Here is a 14,647-nt window from a genome sequence, read left to right on the forward strand (position 1 = left end):
TCACAGTCTTGGTCGTTGTCCTGCACATTACTCACTGTCTTGGTCGTTGTCCTGCACATTACTCACAGTCTTGGTCGTTGTCCTGCACATTACTCACAGTCTTGGTCGTTGTCCTGCACATTACTCACAGTCTTGGTCGTTGTCCTGCACATTACTCACAGTCTTGGTCGTTGTCCTGCACATTACTCACTGTCTTGGTCGTTGTCTTGCACATTACTCACAGTCTTGGTCGTTGTCCTGCACATTACCCACAGTCTTGGTCGTTGTCCTGCACATTACTCACAGTCTTGGTCGTTGTCCTGCACATTACTCACAGTCTTGGTCGTTGTCCTGCACATTACTCACAGTCTTGGTCGTTGTCCTGCACATTACTCACAGTCTTGGTCGTTGTCCTGCACATTACTCACAGTCTTGGTCGTTGTCCTGCACATTACTCACAGTCTTGGTCGTTGTCCTGCACATTACTCACAGTGTTGGTCGTTGTCTTGCACATTACTCACAGTCTTGGTCGTTGTCCTGCACATTACTCACAGTCTTGGTCGTTGTCCTGCACATTACTCACAGTCTTGGTCGTTGTCCTGCACATTACTCACAGTCTTGGTCGTTGTCCTGCACATTACTCACAGTGTTGGTCGTTGTCTTGCACATTACTCACAGTCTTGGTCGTTGTCCTGCACATTACTCACAGTCTTGGTCGTTGTCCTGCACATTACTCACAGTCTTGGTCGTTGTCCTGCACATTACTCACAGTCTTGGTCGTTGTCTTGCACATTACTCACAGTCTTGGTCGTTGTCCTGCACATTACTCACAGTCTTGGTCGTTGTCCTGCACATTACTCACAGTCTTGGTCGTTGTCCTGCACATTACTCACAGTGTTGGTCGTTGTCTTGCACATTACTCACAGTCTTGGTCGTTGTCCTGCACATTACTCACAGTCTTGGTCGTTGTCCTGCACATTACTCACAGTCTTGGTCGTTGTCCTGCACATTACTTACAGTCTTGGTCGTTGTCCTGCACATTACTCACAGTCTTGGTCGTTATCCTGCACATTACTCACAGTCTTGGTCGTTGTCCTGCACATTACTCAGTCTGGGTCGTTGTCCTGCACATTACTCACAGCCTGGGTCGTTGTCCTGCACATTACTCACAGTCTTGGTCGTTGTCCTGCACATTACTCACAGTCTTGGTCGTTGTCTTGCACATTACTCACAGTCTGGGTCGTTGTCCTGCACATTACTCACAGTCTGGGTCGTTGTCCTGCACATTACTCACAGTCTTGGTCGTTGTCCTGCACATTACTCACAGTCTTGGTCGTTGTCCTGCACATTACTCACAGTCTTGGTCGTTGTCCTGCACATTACTCACAGTCTTGGTCGTTGTCCTGCACATTACTCACAGTCTTGGTCGTTGTCTTGCACATTACTCACAGTCTTGGTCGTTGTCCTGCACATTACTCACAGTCTTGGTCGTTGTCCTGCACATTACTCACAGTCTTGGTCGTTGTCCTGCACATTACTCACAGTCTTGGTCGTTGTCCTGCACATTACTCACAGTCTTTGTCGTTGTCCTGCACATTACTCACAGTCTTGGTCGTTGTCCTGCACATTACTCACAGTCTTGGTCGTTGTCCTGCACATTACTCACAGTCTTGGTCGTTGTCCTGCACATTACTCACAGTCTTGGTCGTTGTCCTGCACATTACTCACAGTCTTGGTCGTTGTCTTGCACATTACTCACAGTCTTGGTCGTTGTCCTGCACATTACTCACAGTCTTGGTCGTTGTCCTGCACATTACTCACAGCCTGGGTCGTTGTCCTGCACATTACTCACAGTCTTGGTCGTTGTCCTGCACATTACTCACAGTCTTGGTCGTTGTCCTGCACATTACTCACAGTCTTGGTCGTTGTCCTGCACATTACTCACAGTCTTGGTCGTTGTCCTGCACATTACTCACAGTCTTGGTCGTTGTCCTGCACATTACAGGGCGCACAATAACACCTCAAACTATTATGATATCTCAACACTACAGGCTCCTAGGGCCCTTAATAACTTACACAAAAGCAGCCAGGATTACTCTCCTCTCCCACACTACAGGCAGCCAGGATCTCCTCACACACAACACATGCCGCCAAGATCTCCTCTCCCACACTACAGGCTGCCAGTATCATCTCTCCCACATCACAGGCCGCCAAGATCTCTTCTTCCACACTACAGGCTGCCAGGATCTCCTCGCACACAACACAGGCCACCAAGATTTCCTCTCCCACACTACAGGACGCCAACATCTCCTCTCCCACACTATAGGCCGCCAGAATCCCCTCTTCCACACTACAGAAAGCAAGGATATCCTCTTCCACAATACAGGCCGCCAGGATCTAATCTCTCAAAATACAGGCCGCCAGAATCTCCTCTCCCACATTACAGGCCGTCAAGATTTCCTCTCCCACAATACAGGCCACCAGGATCTCCTCTCCAACAATACAGGCCGCCAGTATCTTCTGTCTCCTACATTACAGGCCGCCAAGATATCCTCTCCCACAATACAGGCCACCAGGATCTCTCTAACAATACAGGCCGCCAGTATCTCCTCTCTCCCACATTACAGGCCGCCAAGATATCCTCTTCCACAATACAGGCCAGCAGGATCTCCTCTCCCACAATACAGGCCGCCAGTATCTCTTCTCTCCCACATTACAGGCCACCAAGATTTCCTCTCCCACACTACAGGCCGCCGGTATCTCCTCTCTCCCACATTAGAGGTCGCCAAGGTTTCCTCTCCCACAATACAGGCCACCAGGATATCCTCTCCCATAATACAGGCCGCCAGGATCTCCTTTCCAACAATACAAACCGCCAGGATCTCCTCTCCCACAATACAGGTCGCCAGGATCTACTCTCCCACACTACAGGCCACCAGAATCTCCTCTCCCACATACAGGTTGCCAGGATCTACTCTCCCACACTACAGGCCGCCGGGATCTCCTCTCCCAAACTACAAACCGCCCGGATCTCCTCTCTCACAATTCAGGGAGCCAGGATCTCCTCTCCCACAATTCAGGCCGGCAGGATCTCCTCTCCCACAGTTCAGGCCGCCAGTATCTCCTCTCTCCCACATTACAGGCCGCCAGGATATCCTCTCCCACACTACAGGCCGCCATCGTCTTCTCTCCCACACTAGAGGCCGCCAGGATATCCTAACCCACAATACAGTCCGCCTGGATCTCCTCTCCCAAACTACAGGACGCCAGGATCTCCTCTCCCACACTACAGGACGTTAGAATCTCCTCTCCCAAACTAGAGGCCGCCAGGATCTCCTCTCCCACACTACAGACCGCCAGAATCACCTCTCCCATTCTACAGGCCACCAGGATCTCTTCTCCCACACTACAGACCGCCAGAGTCTCCTCTCTCCCAATACAGGCTGCCAGGATCTACTCTCCCACAATACAGGCCACCAGGATATTCTCTCCCACACTACAGGTCCCCAGAATCTCTTCTCCCACACTACAGGCCGCCAGAATCTTCTCTCCCACACTACAGGCCACTGGAATCTCTATTCTTTATTTAACACTGCAGGCCTTCACAATAAATAAAGGCTGCCGGGATTCCCGTCCTCTTCAGTATAGGCAACCAACATTATCTTATCTACCTCACTGTCAGATTCCCTCCTTTCTCATTACAGTTCGCCAGAATTTCTCTCCTCCGATTCCAGAACAGATAGATATATTTCTTTCCTCTTTTGCTAAATAAATTCTTTCCTCCCTCACATACATAACAAACATAGTGCCCCTCGGAACAGCGATCCATAAGACGGGTTGCTAAGCTGAAGGTTGCTGTCCCCGCGCATCCATTTCATTGGTAGAAACTCTGCGCAGTTACTTCCATTACTGCCAATCACAGGGAGCATACTGTAGTGGGACAATTTCCTACCAGGCTTGCAACACTGTAGGTGATTTGATGTCTGAGTGTAAACATTAGATCCAACCAATGGGGTTTGAGTATCCAGCAGTTGTGTTGTTTCAGATTTCCAGACTCTGATGACGTCAGCACGAGTGATCAGCGCATCAACACATCTTATGAGTTGATGTTTAAACTTTGCGCCATAACACCAGATTGTGGCATTTTTTGAGGGTGGGGGAGGAGGAGTCCAACAAATCAATCAATCGGTCAAATTTAAAAAAAAAATATAAAATTGTGTTTGTTAACTTAGTAGTTCACTAAGATATATGGCAACTATATGTAAATGAACTTAACGTATATATAAGTATAATCAAACCTGTGCTGAATGACTCACATGGGTTTAGCACTTAGCATAAATTATTATACAAAAACAACGGGAGGAGTTGAAAGATAGCTCTAGGCCTTTCGTGTTGCAATTAACACATCAGGAGTTTTCAATGTTGCAGGAAAGAGGATAAAATCTTAGCAAACACGTTCAGAGTTTCCTAAAGAGACAAAGGATTTATCTGGGAAAATAAAACTGCGTATGAACTTTCCATAATGTATATTGAGAATAGTTAAGCCAGGTCGTCTATAAATTTATCTCAGCAACAGAGGGACGTAAGTATAGTCATGGAGATCCTCTCACGCAGAGTTGCTGTTGATCCAGTCAATGTAGTGCGAGACCTTAGTATATACGCCGGGGAAATCTGGACGCCCACATCCGAAACCCCAAGACACCAGGCCAGCCAGGTACCTGGTCCCCAGGTCGTCACAGGCTAGAGGACCTCCAGAGTCACCCCCACAGGCGTCGTGACCACCTTCCGTCACTCCAGCGCAGAACATACCATCTTCGATCTCACCCTCATAGGCCTTCTTGCAATCGCTGTCTGACCACACTGGCAGAGAGACCTTTTGGAGAATTTCTGAGGGATCTCCCCCTTCCGTTGTGGCGCCGAAGCCAGACACGACACACGTTCCTGTGGAGACGTGTTCGGGGGGAGGCAATTCGATGGGCTGCACATAATCGTTCAACTGAAAGGGACTAGACAACTCCAGAAGTGCAATGTCGTTGCTTATGGTGAAGCCGTCATATTCCTCGTGGATGATGATTTTAGCGAGTATGAACTCCTGCTCCGTCCCTTCGTTGATCACCTGGTTCACATCCCCGGCCACCGCCTGAAAAATATTATTGTGAAAGGTAAACGAACACCTCACAACATGGAAAATACTGTTGTAAGTGGGAATACTTTAGGGAGGTGGGCAGTGATGTGGGTGGTGGTAGTGATGTGGGTGGTGGTAGTGATGTGGGTGGTAGTAGTGATGAGGGTGGTAGTAGTGATGAGGGTGGGGGTTAGTGTGTGTCATACTCACCTGTATGTGTGGTTGCAGGGGTCGAGTCACAGTTCCTAGGCCCACCTTTTCGATGATCGCTACTAGATTCACTCCTGGCTTCAAGAGCTCTGTTATAACTCTTCTTAAAGCTATGTATGGATCCCGCCTCTACCACTTCACTCTTTAATGTTCCACTTCCAGACACCTCTAAGGCTGAAGAAATACTCCCTAACTTTCCTATGACTCGTCTGAGTTTTCAGCTGTGCCCTCTTGTTCCTATTTCCTGTCTCAGAAGCATTCTGTACCTGTTCATCTTGTCAGTTTCTCTTAGTATTTTGTACGTCATTATCATATTCTCCCTAGTCCTCCTGTGTCGTCAGGTTGAGTTCTTTTATCCTCATATTACATATCCTTTAGTTCCAGGACTAGTCTTGTTGCAAACCTCTGCACTTTCTCCAATTTCGTGATATGATCGACCATGTGTGGGTTTCATACTGGTGCTACATACTACAGTGTGGGCCTGATGTACGCTGTGTACAGATGTTGAAAAGCTATTCTTAAATTTGCCACACACGTATTTTCTGCAGCAGTTATTTGGTTGATGTTTGCCTCGGAAGATCCTCGGTATGATATCCACATCAAGGTGGTTGAGTGAGATTCGTAGCCTTTGCCTCCCCTATGCCTGCAGTCTTCTTTGGCCTTCCCCAAGCTTTATAACTTTGCACTTAGTGGGGTTAAACTCCAAAAGCCATTTCTCAGACCAGGCTTGTAGCCTGTCCAGATCCATTTGCAATCTTTTCAGGTCTTCGCCCACTTGTATTCTCATTAGTTTCTCGCCGTCTTTCATGTCATTCTCGTATATAAGAAACAGCACTGGCCCTTGGACTAATCCTTTTGGAACCCCACTCGTCATACGCACCCATTCCGACACCTCATCACAGACCATCACTCATTGTTTCTTTCCTATCAGGTATATGCCTTGATCCAGTTTAGTGCTTTCCCTGTTATTCCTGCCTGCTCCTCTAGCTTTTGTACCTTCCCATACTGCTTCACTCTCCACTGTTAATTTCATCAGGTATTCGAAACTCAGGTCCATGTGATCACTAGCGCCGAGGAGCCTTTCAAATGTAATATCCACTATGTCGGAGCTACTCAAGGTGAATACAAGGTCCAGCCTTGCTGGTTTATTCTCTTCTCTGACTTTATCCCTAACATGTTGGTGCCTGAAGCTCTTCATTACCACCTCCAGCATCTTAGCACTCCATATCTCTGGTTCTCCGTGTAGCTCTAGGTCTCCCAGTCAATCTTCTTGTGGTTAAAGTCCCCCATGACCAGTAGCTTCGTCCTGCTGACGTGGGACCTTCTTGCTACCTCAGCTAGTGTATCCACCATTGCTCCGTTGCTTTCATCATACTCTTGTCTTGATCACTTGCTATTTAGTGGAGATCGTGTAAGCGGATCGATGTATGGGTAGCTGTGGCATGTATGTGTGGGTATTGAATAAAAAATCTGTGATAAACTGGAAAGAGTCATACAGTAGCTGTAGGCACTGAAGGTCGTGGTGATTTGGGCAGTAGTGGTGTAAGCAGCGGGTGGTGTAAGCAGCGGGTGGTGTAAGCAGCGGATGGTGTAAGCAGCGGATGGTGTAAGCAGCGGGTGGTGTAAGCAGCGGGTGGTGTAAGCAGTGTCTTGTAGAGTGGTTGTGGGAAGACGGTGGTATATAAGGGATCTTTGTAGTATTGTGGGTATCTATATATTATTTTAGGCATTAAGCGAACACCTAGTAATCTCTGATTATAGTAACATCATATGTTATACCTATTGTACATAGTAAATGAAACTGCAACCATGAAATGTGTCCAATATGTAGGAAAAAAATCAGCAATCTAAATTAAATTTCCTACTACCCGAAGACCAATACCACAACCTGGCTAAATATTTCCATTTTGAAAAAAAGAGTTTTGACACTGGCACGATGGATTAAAATACAAAATTTGTAACAATTATAACTTTCTAAAAGCCACACAAAGACACCTTCAAATTTCTAGATAATTTCACTGTACGAATTAAGCTACACAAATAACATAACAGAGCCTTAGGTTAGGTTAGGTTCGTCAGGAAACAGGACAAGTATTTCCTGATGCGGGTTTTAGTCATATGATGACGCGCCGTTGGAGCTTTTGGTTATCTGACTGAGGCCTTCCGCTGGCTTACCGGTCCACCCCTTTAAGAATTATGGTCAGTTATAACCGTTTAGGTATAACTGACACGCTCGCCATCTATGTAGATGTCATCATATAATTGATCATATACAGACAGAAGGGCACTTGTTGTCAAGGAGAACGGAGAGTGAAGTAAGAGGAATCACACTTGTTTGTAACGGCTTAACAAAACTCCCGGAGAGCGAAACGTTGCCACAATAAAATGTAGCACTAGTTGCACATGTGTCCTTTTACCTCTTCTCCCACAAATAGTGCCTTAAGACAGCTGCAAAAACATCAGCCTGATTACCTTCTTTTCCCAAAGTGCTGTAAGGCTCTTAACAGGGGTTATTGCTGCCAAGGAATGCAATTTACTATATTCACGGGGAGTGCTAAACCCCTGGGGATCATAGCAGCACCAGGGGGAAATGGGAGGCAATCAAATTCGATCCTATTCAAGGAAGGATAGGCTCAGTTCCTGGCATCGAGAGCTCCTCACCGACATCAGTACTCCATCCTCGAAAGAGAATTATTATTATTATTATTATCAAAACCAAGCGCTAAACCCCGGGGTCACACAGCTGAAGGGAATGAAGCTGAGAGACGACCATAAAAGATGAGCTGACCTGAACGTAGTCCGGTAACTCGGTGTCAATTTCATCGACGCAGTGAGCGGCAGTCAGCAGCCACAGCTCAGACTTTATGGAGGCGCCGCAGAAGTGATATGGAAACCCGAAAGAGATATCCTGAAGACTGATCTGGTAAGGCAGCTCCCCGAGCGTGACGTTGGTACCGCCGACCACCGTCGGTTTGCGGGGTAGCCGCGACCGAAACCGAAGAGAAGGAGCCGCTGGAAATGAAAAAAAAAAAAAAGCATATTGTATATTTGGTATGATTTCGCCAAATCACCATCTGGAAAAGACCCGGGCCGGGACATGTACCGGCGAACCATTCAAGTTCAAGGTATGATTTGCGGGGCGCTATTACGTCACGACAATTCAAATGGGTTGACCAATTGGGCTTAAAGCCTATCGACTGCTGAAGGGGTCATTAGGGCTGCATGTCACCTGTTCACCATCAGCCAGGAATACTATCATACTATTTGGATTAAACCAGATCCTCTGGAGTATACACAGATGTACTCGCCTCTGTACTTACCTAGTTGTGCTCACCTAGTTGTGGTTGCAGGGGTCGATTCATGCCTCCTGGCCCGGCCTCTTCACTGGCCGCTACTGGTCTTAATACTGGGTCACTCTCCCTGCACCATGAGCTTTATCATACCTCTTTTTAAAGCTATGTATGGATCCTGCCTCCACTACATCGCTTCCCAAACTATTCCACTGCCTGACTACTCTGTGGCTGAAGAAATACTTCCTAACATTCCTGTGATTCATCTGAGTCTTCAACTTCCAACTGTGTCCCATCTTTCGAACATTCTGTCTCTGTCCACTTTGTCAATTCCTCTCAGTATTTTATATGTCGTTATCATGTCCTCCCTGTCTCTCCTGTCCTCCAGTGTCGTCAGGTCGATTTCTCTTAACCTCTCCTCGTAGGACATACCCCTTAGCTCTGGGACTAGTCTTGTTGCAAACCTTTGCACTTTACTCCCTGTATATATGTCCCGTGTCCCTGTGCACAGTAGCACTCTTATACAGCCACTCACCTAGTGCTCCGACCAGTAGGAGGCAGATCACCAGAGTCTTCATGATAAGTGTGATGTTTGTGTACGTGTGTGAGAATTTTGCAGCCTGTGCACGCTCATATACCTGGCCAGGCATACCTCTCATGGCATCTGGCACACCTTTGACCGTCTTAATGCAGCTTCAATACCTTTGTCGTTCCTATTATATCGGGTTCATTTGCTTTGGTTACAGTGACGCATCTATGGTATGACAGCTCCGAGTTGCGTTTAAGTATTTAATTCCTTTGTGTTGATGTAAAGAAAATTCGATTTAGAGTCTGCAGTTGGAATTTGTCGTTAATTTGGCACCACAGCATGTATTATCACAGCTGGGAATGATGCCAGCTTGCTCGGTGGAAATCACAATGCTGGGAGATGCTTCCCACAGCCTCTCGTGTACGACCACTCTTCTATCTGAGCCATAACCGCCCAGAATTATTCTTATTCTTATTCTTATTATTGTTCTTGTATACATGTGGAAAACTCTATAAACCCGTAGGGGTGATACAACGCTTGGGAAAAGGGCGGCATTCAGGTTCGATCCAAAGAAGGGAAGAAGGATAAGTCCAGTTTCTTAGAACAAGAGTTCGTCATGGGCATCAAGGCGTCTTCCCTCGTGCGACACCTCCCTTGAAAAAGCGCGTTAAAATAGAGGATTTTTCCTCCTAGTAACACCAAGTTAACTACCCACAGACAGGTGGCAAATGCATCCATATATATATATATATATATATATATATATATATATATATATATATATATATATATATATATATATATATATATATATATATATATATATATATATATATATATATATATATATATATATATATATATATATATATATATATATATATATATATATATATATATATATATATATATATATATATATATATATATGCAATAAGATCACAGTAAACAGGTGATTTCAGAATATGCAAAACAACCACTCTGAAAGAATAGAGAAATTCCAAGCGCTTTCGTGACTACTCACATTATCAAGGAACTAGTATAATGTGAGTAGTCACGAAAGCGCTTGGGATTTCTCTGTTTTTTCAGAGTGGTTGTTTTGTATATATATATATATATATATATATATATATATATATATATACATACATATATATATGTATATGTATATATATATATATATATATATATATATATATATATATATATATATATATATATATATATATGTATCTATATATATATATATATATATATATATATATATATATATATATATATATTTATATATATATATATATATATATATATATATATATATATATATATATATATATATATATATATTTAGAAATATATATGTATATATATATATATATAAATATATATATATAAAAATATATATGTATATATATATATATATATATATATATATATATATATATATATATATATATATATATATATATATATATATATATATATATATATACATGTCGTGCCGAATATGTAAAACTGGTAAATTAGCAAGAACTCATTTAAAATTAAGTCCTTTCTAAAATTTTCTCTTATACGTTTGAAGATACATTTTTTTCATTAATGTTAATGTAAAATTTTTTAATTTTGCACCAAAAGAATCTTAAAAAACTTACCTAACCTTGTTATAATAAGAACAATTTATTTTAGCCTAACCCAACTAAATATATTTTAGATTTGTTTACAATAATTTAATACTAAACAAACACAACGAAATATATTTTTTTCGTTAGGTCCAGAATGATTTTGGCGAAATTATTGCATACACAAATTTTCACTTGTCCTATATGGCAAGATGAACGTTGCTATTTAAGCCAAGATCGCAAATTCTGCCTATTCGGCACGACATATATATATATATATATATATATATATATATATATATATATATATATATATATATATATCTATATATATATATATATATATATATATATATATATATATATATATATATATATATATATATATATATATATATATATATATATATATATATATATATATATATATATATATATATATATATATACATACATATATATAAATATATAGGGAGGTACCACCTCTATAGCTGGAATGGGGACCCTCATCCTCAGAGAAGACAATAAACGTACCTCAGGGAAAACTCAAGGTTCTCCCCGGAGCTGTTTGAATATTTTCTTCTCCTACCACCCCCTATATATTTTATATTCTATGTGAACATTTATTGATAAACAGAATACATGTGCAGAAAAATACAAACATGAATACAATGGTATAATGTATTAAAGATCATGAATTTCCTCCAGCTCCTCCGAAGCCGGACGTGAGCCAAGTATGCAGCAAGCATTCCCTCTGGATGGCTATGCTGAGGCGCTGGAACATGAAAGTGGCTGCCCTTGGGTCCCTGGTGGTGTCGATGAGTCTGGAACCCAATTCTTTAAGGAAATGTGTGGCATTTTTTCCCCATGATCCCAAGGTCTCTGATCCCACTGGGACAAATTGATACTGTTGGCTTATGTCCCTGTACTTGCTGATCTTGTACTTCTCCCTGTGGTCAGCAGCTCCTACCTGTCGCCCAACACTGTGATGGATGTAGGTGTCAGCCAGTGTGGACACACAGGTATAGTCCCATGCTAAGAGCTTGCCATTCTTCCAAGGATAGATGGTGATCCTGTCGGGGTGGATTGCTGGGTTGTGGGTGTTGTTGGCTGCTAGTGATCGGGGCTCCCTCTCGGCTGGGCATCCAGCTGTAGCAAGGGTTCTCTTAATGATGTCGTTGACCTCATTGTGTCTTGCATGCCAGCCCTTGGTTTTGGAACAGTTAAGACCATGTAGGCCAAATTGGTTTGCTTGCGCTTCACCGCAAATACACATATATTCTGTGTGAATTGGGGCAGCAAGGCGCAGAGACACCGCAATATGGAGGGTCTTAGGGTCAAGTCGCGTTCCCATTGCCGATATGGGAACTGTTTGGAGGAAGTCCCCGGAGTGAAGTGCGCACACAGCCTGGAGACGGGCAGTCTCCCTATTTCATGTTGCAGCCCTGAGCATGTTGACAAGCACCTTTCCAGCGATTGGGCCATCCCAGCTTGTCTGTGAGCCAGTGCTGCACTAGGGTTTGGTGCTGGAACAGCAAGAGTCTCCCATTCAGTGATGGCACTGGCATAGCTAGGGTCCTGTATTCCTGCTGAGTCACTAAGGTTATCAGGAAGAATTTGTCTTATCAACTCGCTTGATGCTATGGAAGAGGATAGGAAAGCTGGTAGAGCAATCTGGGAGGATCTGCGTACTCCTAGTCCTCCAAGCCTGACCGGAAGTGAGGCTTGCAACCACTGTCCATCTTCAAGGGAAAGATTTAGTACACTCTCTAGCATGGTCTTTAGGAGAGAGTCATATTCCTTGAGTTTTGGATTGCTGAAGGCTGGGGAGCATCTCAGAAAGTAGGTAAGTTTTGGGATTGACAGGCACCTGGTGAGTGGGTAGAAGGCATCATGTGTATCAATGTCTTTCATTCTGCTTATATACGTATATCTAAATATATCTATTAAAATGATATATATAACAGATTTTTAGCTCGTCTGCTGTGAGTAGATGGTGATAGTGCTGTGACTTCCAACACATGGTTAGAGAACTGTATCATGATGCTTGCCTTGCAACCCGGCTCTTGATTCAAGGAATTGGACCTAGCTTCCCTTTCCAAGGATCAAAACCGGTTGCCTACCATTCACCCCAGATACTCCCAATAATAATAATAATAATAATAATAATAATAATAATAATAATAATAATAATAATAATAATAAAAATAATAATAATAATAATAATAATAATAATAATAATAATAATAATAATAATAATAAAAATAATAATAATAATAATAATAATAATAATAATAATAATAATAATAATAATAATAATAATAATAATAATAAATAAATAACCATATTCCCATTATTTAGTCTTAAATATATATGGCGTGGAATCTATAACAAAATAATTTAGTTTATCTTTATTATGCACCCCATACCCATCCTGTGGGTGGTAGTCACCCCATACCCATCCTGTGGGTGGTAGTCACCCCATACCCATCCTGTGGGTGGTAGTCACCCCATACCCATCCTGTGGGTGGTAGTCACCCCATACCCATCCTGTGGGCGGTAGTCACCCCATACCCATCCTGTGGGTGGTAGTCACCCCATACCCATCCTGTGGGCGGTAGTCACCCCATACCCATCCTGTGGGTGGTAGTCACCCCATACCCATCCTGTGGGTGGTAGTCACCCCATACCCATCCTGTGGGTGGTAGTCACCCCATACCCATCCTGTGGGTGGTAGTCACCCCATACCCATCCTGTGGGTGGTAGCCACCCCATACCCATCCTGTGGGTGGTAGTCACCCCATACCCATCCTGTGGGCGGTAGTCACCCCATACCCATCCTGTGGGTGGTAGTCACCCCATACCCATCCTGTGGGTGGTAGTCACCCCATACCCATCCTGTGGGCGGTAGTCACCCCATACCCATCCTGTGGGTGGTAGTCACCCCATACCCATCCTGTGGGTGGTAGTCACCCCATACCCATCCTGTGGGTGGTAGTCACCCCATACCCATCCTGTGGGTGGTAGTCACCCCATACCCATCCTGTGGGTGGTAGTCACCCCATACCCATCCTGTGGGTGGTAGCCACCCCATACCCATCCTGTGGGTGGTAGCCACCCCATACCCATCCTGTGGGTGGTAGTCACCCCATACCCATCCTGTGGGCGGTAGTCACCCCATCTCCATGCTGTGGGCGGTAGTCACCCCATACCCATAATGTGTGTGGTAGTCACACCACACCTATCCTGTGGGTGGTAGTCACCCCATAACCATCCTGCGAGTCGTAGTCACCCCATACTCATCCTGTGGGCAGTAGTCACCCCATACCCATCGTGTGGTTGGTAGTCACCCCATACTTATCCTGTGGTTGGTAGTCACCTCATACCCATCCAGTGGCGGTAGTCACACCATACCCATCCTGTGGGCGGTAGTCACCCCATACCCATCCTGTGGGTGGTAGTCACCCCATACCCATCCTGTGGGTGGTAGTCACCCCATACCCATCCTGTGGGCGGTAGTCACCCCATACCCATCTTGTGGGCGGTAGTCACCCCATACCCATCCTGTGGGTGGTAGTCACCCAATACCCATCCTGTGGGTGGTAGTCACCCCATACCCATCCTGTGGGTGGTAGCCACCCCATACCCATCCTGTGGGTGGTAGTCACCCCATACCCATCCTGTGGGTGGTAGTCACCCCATACCCATCCTGTGGGTGGTAGTCACCCCATACCCATCCTGTGGGTGGTAGTCACCCCATACCCATCCTGTGGGTGGTAGTCACCCCATACCCATCCTGTGGGTGGTAGTCACCCCATACCCATCCTGTGGGTGGTAGTCACCCCATACCCATCCTGTGGGTGGTAGTCACCCCATACCCATCCTGTGGGTGGTA

At 44.4% G+C, this 14,647-nt stretch overlaps 1 protein-coding gene across 1 annotated transcript; it reads right to left on the minus strand.

Moving 5' to 3' along the window:
- Window positions 1-4,488: 4,488 nt before the first annotated feature.
- Window positions 4,489-9,301, minus strand: LOC128695131 (trypsin-1). The gene is made up of 3 exons (XM_053785563.2): window positions 9,140-9,301; window positions 8,103-8,326; window positions 4,489-5,119 (listed from the first exon to the last, which is right to left on the minus strand). The coding sequence occupies exons 1-3, from the start codon at window positions 9,261-9,263 to the stop codon at window positions 4,586-4,588; spliced, it is 882 nt and encodes a 293-aa protein (XP_053641538.1). The 5' UTR covers window positions 9,264-9,301; the 3' UTR covers window positions 4,489-4,585.
- Window positions 9,302-14,647: the final 5,346 nt, after the last annotated feature.

This window comes from Cherax quadricarinatus, chromosome 35 (assembly GCF_038502225.1).
Source record: "Cherax quadricarinatus isolate ZL_2023a chromosome 35, ASM3850222v1, whole genome shotgun sequence".
NCBI lineage: Eukaryota > Metazoa > Arthropoda > Malacostraca > Decapoda > Parastacidae > Cherax > Cherax quadricarinatus.

Excerpts from the sequence above, each read along its gene's own strand:
- LOC128695131 (XM_053785563.2), bottom strand. The coding sequence starts at position 9,263 with ATGAGAGGTATGCCTGGCCAGGTATATGAGCGTGCACAGGCTGCAAAA. Across the intron at positions 8,327-9,139 it reads CCTACTGGTCGGAGCACTAG|CGGCTCCTTCTCTTCGGTTT; the intron begins GTGAGTGGCTGT and ends TTTCATTTCCAG. Across the intron at positions 5,120-8,102 it reads AGTTACCGGACTACGTTCAG|GCGGTGGCCGGGGATGTGAA; the intron begins GTCAGCTCATCT and ends AATATTTTTCAG.